We start from the raw sequence: 13,425 nt of genomic DNA, 5'->3' as shown, positions 1-13,425 counted from the left end.
TGAAAATTAAAAGAGATCACTTCTCACACATGAGACTGGCAAAATATCAAGACTGACAGGTTCCAGTGTCAGTGAAATTACAGGGAATGGAAATTCTCATATATCACAGGGGGTGTATGCATTTGGAAACTAATATGACAGTGTCTATTAAAATTATAAGTACACATATTCCTTAACCCAGAAATCCAATTTTTAAGATTATCCTACATAAAAAAAGGCAGCAGCGAGACAGAATATATGTTTATTGCAAGATGATTTATAATGAGAAACTAGAAAACCAGAACCACCTGAATGCTTATTCATATGGGAGTGTTTGAATAAATGAGAAATGGAATATTAAGCAGCAAGTGGAGCTAGTGTAGGGACTTAAAAATATATCCATGATACACTGGTAGGTGAGAAAGCAAGCCTTTAGTAGTTTTTTTTAAAGAAAAAACTCTTTATAAGTGTTTGCATTTATCACTATACAGAAAGGTGGAAGATACAGCAGACTAATAATGATGATTACTTCAGATAGGAGAAGAAGGGGAAACTATTTCCTTTGTATTTCTCTGTACTATTTGGCTTATTGGTGATTTTTAAATGTCCATAGATAGCAGGGATTTATTTTTTAAGTAAGAGGTTTTACTAGATATCTCTCAAATTCTAAGTAACTCCCAGAGCATACAATTCTATGAAGCAAGGTTCACAAAGAGGCCATTGAATCTTTAATGAATGGTTAAATTATGGCCAATATGCCACAGGAGTGTGTAATATTTTTTTGGAAGATTTAGAGCAAAAACAGTTAATACATTTAAAAGTTCTGAATTAGGGGTATGCCTTAGTAGGAAAAAAAAATTATGTTAAATACCTCATCTCCCAAAAATTCTGGATAAATGAAACATTATCCAAATCACTGAGCTGTACAAAAAATTCCACCAAGAGTATGTGAGAATGTACAGTGAACGCTTCTCCCACTCTCTGCTAGATTCATTCTAGTGACCAGCGGCAATCGTGAAGAAAAGGATTCCTATTCTGTGAGTACTTAAAGAGCAAGAATCTTATTAATCTCAATTTCTTGCCCCCTACGACCTGCCCCCCCTCCCCACCCCCGAAAGAAAAGAGGAAAAAAGCACTAAAGAGCATTCCAGCCAGTCTCTTTACTCTAAGGAAAATCTTCCAACAAAGAGGGAAAAAAAAAATTTTAGGAGGGATAGGCTCATCCTTTCAATTTATCCAAGCTTAACATTTTAATCAATATGCATTTAAAATTCGACTCTAATTGACTGAAAAGACTCACAAACTTAAAAAAGGACACTATCAGTGCTCTCAGGAAAGCGACACAATGACAACCCTCTTAAAGAAACAATATCCACAAGTACAGCAATCACAGCAGAAAAGTTATCATCCAAATAAGTCACTAGTCACCACAATAAGGTGAGGTTTTTGTTTTTGTTTTTGTTTTTTTAGTATTATAGTTATTTTTGAAGTTAGCAAATGAAAAAAAAAAAAAATCAAATCTCAAACGCTGCTCAATTAAACAATTCGAAATCTTCCATTCAGAAAAGAGTCCCGATTTTAAACATACCATGCCTACAATCTTCATCAGCTTGCCCATAGTTTTTCTGCAAAATAAGAGATACAAGATAAAATTAAGTAGTTCAAGGGCTACTTTTAACACAGATTTTATCAAAAAGAAGCTCAGCTTTGTTTCAAAGTTTAATCATTAATGTTGCAAACTGAATACTGACAGCAAAACTGACTCAAGGTGCTCTCTGAGGATTCCACAGTACTCCACTACTCAAGAGCACACAACTGCAATCGTAGTTTAGTACTTCCCTAGTCCATTCACTCACACTCCTATTTCTCCAACTTCAAACCACCAAGACCTCCTCTCCCATTCTCACTCTCAGTTGATGATTTTATTGAGAAAACTGAAGTTATCAGAAGAGAACTTCCATATTCTCACCACCAGCTGAGATGCCCCAGCATCCACGCATACATTCTCTGCTTTCCCCATTACCAAACTACCTACCTCTTTAAAACCAATCCTATCCCTTGAGCAGACCCTGCTCTGCCACCTACTCAAGAACATTTCTCCAGCAAGTCTCTTCCATTTTGCATCATTAATTTTTTTTCTTCCTATTAGATCATTCCTATATGAACATAATATGCTGTTATTTCTCCTATCTCCAAAAAAAAAAATCCTTCTCTTGACTTTCTGCCTCCCACCAGCTACCATTCCATTTCTTTGCACCTCTTTGTGGCAAAATTCCTTAAAAGTATATATTCCTCAAGCTGTCTATGCTCATGTCTTCAGTTCATTCCCTCTGATTCTCTCTTAACCCTCTGTAATCAGACTCACCTACCATTTCACTGCTCTCATTGGGGTCACCAACGACTGCCACTGTGTCCAGATGGATACACAGTCTCTATCTACATGTACCCACTTAGAGACATAATTGTGTCTCAGTCAATTCTCAATTCTTATCTATTCGCAGCATTTGACACTGTCGAACATTCCCTCGTATCAATACTTGGCTTCTAGGATACCTCACTCTTAGTTTTCCTTCTACCTCACAGATTGCTCATAAGGCTGCCTTGCTGGCTCTTCTTCTTCTCCCCAACCTCTTAACACTACAGTGCCACTAAGTCCTTGGTCCCTGCCTCTTCTCATTTCTACACTGTTTCCCTTAAGTGATTTTAACCAGACTCAAGACTTTATATATCCTCTATATGCCAAAGACTCTAAAATTAGTATCTTTAGCCCAGTTCTCTCTCCCAAACTCCAGACTTGTACATCCAACTGCTTACTCAACATCTCCACTTGGATATCTAAACAACATCTCAAACTCAGTGTGTCAAAAGCTGAACGCCTATCTTTCCCCACAAAATGTGCTCACCATCCACTGCCTTCTCATCTCACTCAAAGAAACATCCGTTCTTTCAACTGCTCAAACAAAACACCTTAAAGTGAGTCATCTGTGACTCTTCTCTATCTCTCACTCCTTACATTCAATCCATCCTGAAATTTCACTGGCTCTTCCTTCAGATTGTAACTAGAACGTAGCCACTTCTCACTACTCCACTGCTACCGTTTTGGTCTGTACCACTGTCATCTCTGGCCTGGATTATTCCAATAGCTTCCAAACTAGTCTCCTTGCATCCCTTTAGAGTATATTCTCCACACAAAAACCAAAATATTCCCATTAAATCAGGTCACATCACTCCTCTGCTCAAAGCCCCACAATAATTCCCCATCTTATACAGAGTAAAAGCCAAAGCCTTTACAATGACCTCAAGGTCCCACAAGATCTAGCCCTGTTACCTCTCCAACTTCATCCCCTACGACTCTCCCCTTCACGTACTCTACTCTAGCCACAACAGTCTCCTCACCATTCCTTAACAATGACAAATGTGCTCTTGTTTCAGGGTCTTTGCACTAACTCTTCCCTCTTCCCTCTGCCAGTAATGCTCTTCCTCCAGATTTCCACAGGGCTCTCACTCCCTCACCTCCTTCACATCACCTCCTCAATGCAACCTACCTTGACCACCCTATTTAAAACTGCAACCCTGTCCCTAACCTTGGTACTTCCACTCTCCTTTACTCTGTTCTACCTTTTTATGCAGTTACTACGTTCTAACAATCTATATTATTTACTTATTTGTAGTCTACTGTTTATTGCCTGTCCCCCTGAAAGAAAAAGCATCGTGAAGGGATATTTCTTTTTCAGCAATATACACCAAATACCGAACACATAATATAAACTCAATAAATATTTGCTGAATGAGTGAACCCAAAATGCTAAATTGCTAGAACAATTTTCAAACTGTAAAAACACAGTTGCTTGCCATCAAAGACACTTAGCTACCACCAGCCACTTCACTCATCTCCTCAGCCCAGAATTAGCTGATCTATATACAGAGTGCCAGCAATAGTCCCCACTCAATGAAAAAGGCCATTGTACATGGATCATCACTGGCTAATCCACAGTGTTTACTCACCAGTTGCAAAAATGAGGCAATTCTATACAGAAGGCTCTCAATTTTGATGCGTTCTATCTCCATTGGACACGGTCCTGCGAAGTCTGCCATGGAGTACTGGCCTAGAGAAATGAGGGCCTCTGTGCAGTGCTTGAGGGCCATCTCATAGTCCTGCCTTTTAAGTGATTCACACGCTTGTTCACATGACTTCTCGGCTCTTCTGTCTTCCATGACTCAGGGACAAAAATCCTAAAGACAGGGAGAATGAAAAAGAGAAGATTGCAAAAACTTATTAATTAGAAACTCTAGCCCCATTCCTATCTCAGCTGGCTTAATTATCTATTTAAGTAGTTCCCTCAAGTAGCCTTTTGATCAAGGTCACAGCTAAACCACATGTATTGATGCTACGAAATCTCTATTTTTATATATTATGAAGAATTTACTAAGATTCAAGCAAAGTGCCAACTATAAGCCAGGATCATACCAATAATACATCAGATTTCTAAATGAGACAAATTTATAAATGAGACATGACTTTGGATACTGCAAAGAGAACAAATTGTGAATGTTGATTTTTTTAACCAGAAGATGCAGATATTTCATATCCAAACCTCCAAATTTCAGTTTCCCTAGTATCTTGCAATTCTGTGACTGTGAGTACAGAGAACCAAAATCTATACTATGTATGATTTTCCCCTACCCACTAAAGAACTGGCCAAAATGATCATTTGAACTGCCTATCAATTCAATTCAGCAAACATTTCCTGAGGGCCAGGCTCTGAATTCAAAGATGGAGCATGTCAACACTGTTTTCAAGAAACTCAGATTCTGGCAAAAGAGGCAAACTGCAAGTGAACGCTTACAAGAAAGACTTATTCCATCTGCCTCAACGCACAAGCTCGCCTTGAAAGGTGAACAGGAGTTCACTATGCAGAGATGAGAGAGAGGGTGAATATGAGCTTTTCAGAGAGAAGAGCTCAAGCAAAATTAGAGGAATACATGCCTTAAGCTTGGAGCTGTCAGAGGAGTAAGAAGAGCTATGAATGACCTCAAATGCTGCAACAAGAAGCAAGGGCTTTATTCTATGGCAATGAAGCACAATGGAAAGTTTTTAAATAAAGAAGGCCCTTATCAAACACAAATCCTGTGAGGTATTAGAAGGGAAAGAAACTAGAAGTAGAACCATTAATAAGAGACACTAAAATAGTCCAAATAAGAGACAGTGAGAATTCAAGCACACCTTCTCTCTAGTCATAAGCACCCATATAGCAGGGCCAGAAAACCTCGGCAGAGAAGACCTAAAAGCCTTTGACTTGGCCGTGACAACAGTGCTTCAGAGGACCACTCCTGCTGACTGCCTCCACCTCTGTCAAGCTTGTAGGATGCGTTTCTTACATGCTTGTAGATTACTGCAAGGTCTTTTCATAGGTGACACTATACCATTCTTTTTTATGTTGCTGTGAGGAAAAATTAGCACAGCACACTTGCAAGGATGCCTTGTGGGGGGAGGGCACGGCTGGCAAACAAACACAGAAGGTACACATTATCTGCATAAAAATACGGTGTATATGCTCCAGTAAAACATGAGGGGGAAAAGTTATTGGTAGGCAAAAAAAAAAAAAAAAAAATAGCAGTACTGAGTGAGGAAAGGTGACAGACATTAAGAAGAGGTCTGTGGCACTATTGTAAGAACCCAAGAAATAGTTTAAACACAGAAGAAAATATTCTTTGATGGTTATGAGGGTGGGGACGGAGAGAAGGAAAGGGGTATTCACTAATTAGATAGTAGACAAGAACTATGTTAGGTGAAGAGAAAGGCAACACACAATACAGGAGAGATCAGCACAATTGGACTAAAGCAAAAGCAAAATGTTCCCTGGATACAACTGAACGCTTTGAAGGCCAGAGTAGCAGGGGTAGGGGTCTGGGGGTCATCGTTTCAGGGGACATCTAGGTCAACTGGCATAACAAAACATATTAAGAAAACATTCTGCATCCCACTTTGGTGAGTGGTATCTGGGGTCTTAAATGCTAGCAAGCGGCCATCTAAGACGCATCTATTGGTCTCAACCCACCTGGAGCAAAGTAAAATGAAGAACACCAAAGACACAATGTAATTATGAACCCAAAAGACAGAAAGGGCCACATAAACCAGAGACCACATCAGCCTGAGACCAGAAGAACTAGATGGTGCCTGGCTATAACCGATGACCGCCCTGACAGGGAACACAACAGAGAACCCCTGAGGGAGCAGGAGAGCAGTGGGATGCAGACCTCAAATTCTTATAAAAAGACCAGAGTTAATGGTCTGACTGAAACTAGAAGGACCCCAGAGGTCATGGTCCCCGGACCTTCTGTTGGCCCCAAACTGAAACCATTTCCAAAGCAAACTCCTCAGACAGGGATTGGACTGGACTACAAGACAGAAAATATTACTGGTGAGGAGTGAGTTTCTTGGCTCAAATAGACACATGAGACTACGTGGGCAGCTCCTGTCTGGAGGCGGGATGAGAAGGCAAAGGGGGACAGGAGCTGGCTGAATGAACTCAGGGAATGCAGGGTGGAGAGGAGAAGTATGCTGTCAAGTATGCTGTCTCATTAGGGGGAGAGCAACTAGGAGTATATAGCAAGGTGTATAGAAATTTTTGTATGAGAGACTGACTTGATTTGTAAAATTTCACTTAAAACACAATTAAAAAAAAAAAAAGAGGTCTGTGTTGTGTGCTATCGAGTAGATTTTTGACTCATAGCAACCCTAATATGACACAGTAGAGCTGTGCCATTGGGTTTCCTAAGCTGTAATCTTTACAGGAGCAGGCTGTCAGGTCTTTTCTCCTGCAGAGCCACTGGTGGATTTGAACCGCCAAGCTTTCAGTTAGCAGCCAAGCACTTAACCATTGTACCACCAGGGATCCTAGAAGTCTAAGCCCCTTCAATTTTTGGATTCTTGGTACATCAAAAAATGTAGAACTATCTAAGGAATGAGAAAAGGTGAAGTTCAAAAAGGACTTTAACAGTATCTGTGAGCATTTCTTAAAATACAGGGGGAATATACATTGGGTACAATATAGTTATTCTGTGTACTTCTTCTGTTTGAAATTTTTAATTAAAAACAAAACAGGGTCTTAAAAATTACAGTATACTTTAAATGTTCACATTTGACAAATTAACACTTTTAACATTCAAAATGAAATGTAATTCTGTTATTCACAAGATAACCCAACAGATACTTTAAACCTTTCAAGACCCAATTATTTTCTGCTTTGAATTTTTTGTTAATACTATGTGTTTTCACTAATGGAATGCACACTGAATCACTGAGTATGTTTGAGTTTTTGGTAGGTACTGTGGATTTTTTCTTGCCTCATCCCACCAATTCTATCCTCAGAGTCCAGAGGGATATATGTGTCCCACTAATTCTACTCTCCTCAGAGACCAGTACGATATGCATCCCCCCAAATTTTTTTTATCAATATCTATACTTTTCATACCAAAAAATACAGATTCAGCACCACCTCATACAATACCCTGTAAAGAAAACAGTAATTTGCGGCACATGCCCATTTTTTTCCATTTCAAACTGTTGTGCAGGTCTCCACCTGCATGCAGCATGTACTGTCTATTGGAGAGGAGCTTCCCAATAAAGGTCAAAAAAGTATGTGATACCTATATACACCACAGGTCATGAAAGTTAAGGAGCCCTGGTGGTGCAGTGCTTAAGCGCTCAGTTGCTAACGGAAAGGTCAGCAGTTCAAACCTACCAGCTGCTCCACAGGGAAAAGATGTGGCAGTCTGCTTCTATAAGGATTACAGCCTTCGAAACGCTATGGGGCAGTTCTACTCTGTCCAATTGGATTGCTACGAGTCAGAATCAACTCAACAGCAATGGGTTTTTTTCATCCTCAATATTTACATGACCTCCTTTTAAACTTCCTCAGTTTTCCTTCAATAGGCCATAATTCTGAGTTTTGGTTTAAGGGAATTTAAATATTTAAATTATGAATGACACTTAAGCTCCTTATATGCACATGTATTAATACGAGTGAAATCAGTTATAAAACAAAAATCGAAGCTCATGACTTCTGTATTGCCACAGTGGCTTTGCCCATTAGACACACGAATGGTGTTACAAGACAATTACTGATTTATTTAACAGTCCAGTTTCTCAACCTGGGCACTACGGATGTTTTGGGCAAGGTAATCCAGGAGGCTGTCTTGTGCATTGTAAGCTGTTTAGCAACAACCCTGACCATGACTATGACAACCAAAAATGTCTCCAGACATTGCCAAATGTTCCCTAGGGGGCAAAATCACTCCTAGTTCAAAGCTACTTATATAAATAAGCCTCTGGATAGCAGCCCCAGTAGATGGATGAATCCATGGATACCAAAGGCCTTAGAAATGGTGAATCTTCCCTACACAATTCCCAGTCTGCACACAGAAAAATAAAATATTACAAAAAGAAGTAGAAAGAAAAGCAAAAGTAATAATGCACAAGCTAAAATCGTTCCTTGTGAGAGAATGCAACAGTGACCAAGAGCATGGGTTCTAGAGCCAGAAGACCTGTGTTCAAAACTCCCCAGCCCCCACACTCACCAGCTGCATGGCCTGGGGCAAGTGACATAAGCTCAAGTGGTTCAACTTGCTCACCTCTAAAACAGTAAGAAGACAACTAATACCTACTTCCTATGATTACTGTAAGAATTACAGTAATCCTTACAGTACAGTGGCACAGTGGTTAAGAGTTCAGCTGCTAACAACAACAACAAAAAAAAAGGTTGGCAGTTCGAATCCACCAGCTGCTCCTTGGAAACCCCATGAGGCAATTCTACTCGGTCCTATAGGGTCGCTATGAGTTGGAATCAATCCACGGCAGTGGGTTTGGTTTTGGTTTAAAGTGCTTAAAAGAATACCTAGAAAATAGTAAGTGCTCAATAAGTGGTAAGTATTGTTACTTTATGTAAATTTGTATAAAAGGAAGATATGGTACTTACGTAAAATATCAGTGTACGTAACGACAGTTTTATCCGATTGACACAAAAATTATTTTCACCATTTTGATAAACTGGTAATCATAATGCAAGAATAGCCGTTGCAGAAATAAGTACATTTGTATGTAATCCATAAAAACTAGCTAAGCCCCAAGAGTGGCTACAAGGGAAGACCACAAAGACTAATGTCAACATTTGTCACCAAACATATGAGCCAGGGAGAGCTGAACAACATTAATATATAAGTAGAAATGGGGGAAGAACTACTCATTTCAGGAGCTTTGGGGAACATGACGTAACTTACAGAGTTAATGTCCCTTATATATTACTCTCAGGTGCCTACCTCAGAAGTGAACAGTAACGTTTCCACCACGGTTTAGTTTCTTTCTGAGGATGACCTGAACCTGCAGAATTAATCTCGGTAGAAGGCAGGGCTCTGCTCAGCTGTTCTCTCTGCTTTGTCAGAAAACGGTATGACCTGATACACTCACTCCTTCCGAAGAAGCTACAGTGCGTTCTCAGGGATAACGTGACAACTCTGGTCAAAGTCAAAATGAGAAACGTCTCAGGTCAGTCTACAAAGGAAGACTATAGAAGACATAGAGTGAGAGACCTGACTCTACTGCTCCTGTATGAAGACCGCTCCCAGACGCACCTCAATGGGTGGCTCTCTAGGACACACAGACACATTCAGAGGTGGCTCTCTAGGATAGCTACAGTGCTACAGTATATGACCCTGCCCCTGGCCATGACTGCCTGATCCAAGGGCAGACACTGACCAAGCCGGGTCTCTGAGAGTCTCTCCCCGGAACAGAGGCCCAGGGAATGGAAGTCACAGAGCTGAGTCACTTTAATCACAGCAGTGGAAGAAAGGGCACCACATTCACCCACTGCTGAGGGGTCCACCCCATCTGCCTGGATTCTTTCTCTTCCTGTAAAAAAACTACCCAAACTCTCACCAAAAGAACATAACGCACTGTAAGTTTCTACAAATTTCTACCCCTGTGAGGAACATCTACTTGGAAGGTATGATTTTCTAGGCAAGCAAGCTGGAATCAGAAACCAATATTCTAATCCAAATCCATTAACAACTCTGACCTGTTGCTGACTTTATATAAACAGGGACTAACATTAGATCTTTTGCTGCTCAGTGTTCATTCCTTTCCGTTGAGAATTCACCTTTCCCCATTCCCAACCCATGTGGTTCCTCAGGAGCTGAGGCCACTGGAGCTCCCTAGGCGTCATGTGACTAAAACTGGCCAATCAGAGCCTCAGAACCACCAACACAGGGATTGGCTCAGGGTAGGGCATGTGACTACCATAAGAACCAATGAGATATTGGGAGAATGCTGAAGTTCTGGGAAAGATACACACAGCTCTTTCCTGCCAAATCTAAAATCTTTGAGGCTACAGGGGTTGAAAATGCTGCTGCGGTCATTTTTCTAACACGCACAGTGCCTACAACTGAAGTCTCAATAACAAAAGGCAGAGCTGCTCCAAGAGGAGAAACTGAGTCCTGATGACTTACTTGAACCCTGAATTCAGCTAGCTGTACCTAGACATTGCAGTTAGGTGAAACAAGGAATTTATTCCTAGCTTAAGCCAGTTTAGGTTGATATTTCAGGCACATGGAGCCAAGAGAGTCCTAACTGATAGTATGTCTTATTAGTTCCTCACAGGATGTGAAAAGCCAAATGAGCTGACACAGGTAAAGTGTCTCATAAAACAATGTGTACACACTTAATAATAATAATGGTCATATAGTTACCAATTACTAGTACATATAAAGAGAAAAAAAGTAGTAGTCGTGGGAAAGAAATGGCTTCATGGGATTATCTGGTTATTCTGCCTCTTGAAAAGATAATCTCAAGACAATTAGCTAAAGAATTTGATCATAAAGCTACTTCAGTAAGAACAGTAATAATAATAACCACCACCAAAACAAGAACCATTTACTGAATGCTTACTACGTGCCAGATGCTGTCAAAAACTACATGTAATCTAATCTAACCCTCACAATAACCCTCACAATAATTATCATCATTCCCGGTTTACAGACAAGGAAACCGAGGCACAGACAAGTTACCGAGTTACCCAGTTTCACGGTAAATAAACGTCAGAGGCAAGATTCAAATCCAGCCCGTCTGATACAGCTCGTGCTTTTTCCACTACACCGATTCTGAACCCACAAGCAATCAAGGTTCTAATGCTGTTCTAGTGGAGCAGAAACTCCTATTCAGGCACTCAGAAAAGCAGCGAATATGACTGTAAAATATCAGCATTTTAACTCTGAAACAGGCTTAAAGACTAATCTCCTATATAGTTCTACATTATAAAAGTATACCTGAAAAATCACACAAACCTAAATCAATCATCCCCTTTGGGTAAGCAAAAGTCCTATGTGTCCCATAAAACGAAAATACTTGCACTCTTCCACGGAAGGGAACTTTGTGAGACTGTTCCCGTCACTAAGTAACTTTTCACCATTTTTACAGAATAAGAACCTGTTTTAAAATATATCCATCTTAGCACAATCCAAAAAAAGAAAAAAAATCAAGAAATTGGACTTTACCAAAAAAACTGAAGACTAACCCTATGGAGAAGAAAACTAGAAACTAAGATCATTAACTACAATGAAAGAACCCAGTCTCAAAGGTTTATATACTGTACAATTCCATTTATATAACATTTTCGAAAGACAAAACGATAGGAACGACGAACAGATCGGTGCTTGCCAGGGGTTACGGTGGGGTATGGGGGACTACAGAAAGATAGCACAAGGGAGTTTTTGGGGTGACGGAAGCGTTCTGTATCCTGATTATCCTGTACATATGTTAAATTAACTGAACTGTATACCAAAAAAGAGTCCATTTTACTAAATGATCATTTAAATATAAACATTTCTAGATTTTTTAAAATACAAGTCTCAGTATCACAATGGACATGGTTTTTTAAAACTGAAAAGAAACAGATACGAAAGAATAAATTGATAGTAAATGAAAAACTCACTCATATCCCCTCCTGCATATGTAGGTTTTAGAGGAAAGAACAGAGGGCCAAAAAGAACATCTACAAACAGAACAATCAAGTTTACTTGGCACAGAATCAAGGATACTTTTGAAGAATTCCTTCATGGCTATATAGTTGGTCCAGGACCAAAAGCAAATACCGGCAGAAAAATGAAATCAATAGTGTACCACAGAGGCGGTAGGCAGACTTGTCTGGGCTAAGATAGTTTCAGTAACAGAGATAAGAAGGGGTGGTTTATAAGCATCATTCTCTTCCCACTGTGAACCTCCTTCTGTGACAGTATGAGAATAACCACCAGACCACCTTGAAATCAAGTCATGAAATGTACCTTTATTTAAAAATCAGTCATGTTAACTTCTCTTGTTAAAGTAGTCATGATCCTCTCTTATTTGAAAAAACCTAAATCGTTTGACTGGAGACAGGCTAGGTAGAACAGAAATAAACTGTGATCAAATAGCAGGATCACAATATTAGTAAGGAAAATTTCTTCAATCTAAAGTCAAGATTATTTCTGCATCAGTGTCATATATACTTGTCTTTATTAGAATAAAAAAAATTATTTACCTCATAATTGAGTTAGGTAGAATGAACCAGACTGCATCTGTAAAGGTTTTACAAGACTGGTGAATTGTACTAAGCATCACCACTATCTACTTTGACAACTTGCCTCTTTATTATTTACTAAAATCCATAATTGGTTCTTGATTCAACCCTAAGGTATCTTCAATTACTAGATTATATAAACAATAAAACCACAGGAAAACTTAGAGTCAGATATAATAAAATACATAAATTTCTTTACATAACTAGCAAAACAAAAATTTAAACAAGAGAACTACTAGAAAAAATGGAGATAGAAACTTTTTCAAAAGTCAGTAATTTACCTTTAATCTGCCTAATACATTATTATCTTCCCTGTAGAAACTCAATTATGATTCTAAAAACAATATGACTAATGAAAACGTGTCATGCTTCCTCAGGTAGGAAAAAAGTTAAGAACCATTACCCTAGAGACAGGGCAATGGTTCCTGAATGCCTATAAGATAATGACCACGCTCATTAGCCAGATATTCAGGCCACCCACAATGCAGCTACAACCTAACTTCCTCACCACTCCCCCATATAAGCCCCAAGCATGCAGTCAGGCCTCTGAGTCTCTGAAACTGCCATTCCCTCTGCCCTCTCTTCTCTCTGGACCTAAACCCTACCCAGCTTTTAATGAACGCTTCAAGGCCTACTTCTTTCTCTAAAATGCTCTCTTCCCCCAAAACCAACTTTACTTCCTACAGAATCATTTGACTTCTTCATAATCGATTATTGTGGATTATGTATATCATGTAAAATGCCTTATCTTCTCAACACAACTATCCAAAAAAACAGAAGTCATGTTTTACAACATTTATATCTCCATGATAGCCACTCAATTCATTAAAACCAGTCA

At 39.4% G+C, this 13,425-nt stretch overlaps 1 protein-coding gene across 7 annotated transcripts in view; it reads right to left on the bottom strand.

The window, feature by feature from the left end:
- The window catches only part of HELZ (helicase with zinc finger), a 191,567-nt gene that overhangs the window by 158,693 nt on the left and 19,449 nt on the right, over positions 1-13,425 (bottom strand). For 6 of the 7 annotated variants that reach the window (XM_049861270.1, XM_049861267.1, XM_049861271.1 and 3 more), the window contains 2 exons: positions 3,985-4,212; positions 1,568-1,604 (listed from right to left, as the gene is read on the bottom strand). In XM_049861270.1, coding sequence (XP_049717227.1) covers positions 1,568-1,604; positions 3,985-4,194 — 247 coding nt within the window. In that variant the 5' untranslated portion in view covers positions 4,195-4,212. Of the gene's footprint in view, positions 1-1,567; positions 1,605-3,984; positions 4,213-13,425 lie in introns of those variants that run through there. The other variant, XM_049861274.1, reaches the window with a different exon arrangement.

Source organism: Elephas maximus, chromosome 19, assembly GCF_024166365.1.
Source record: "Elephas maximus indicus isolate mEleMax1 chromosome 19, mEleMax1 primary haplotype, whole genome shotgun sequence".
In the NCBI taxonomy this organism is placed as follows: Eukaryota; Metazoa; Chordata; class Mammalia; order Proboscidea; family Elephantidae; genus Elephas; species Elephas maximus.
Note: the sequence above shows the minus strand (reverse complement) of the source record. Positions and strands in the feature narration are given on the sequence as shown.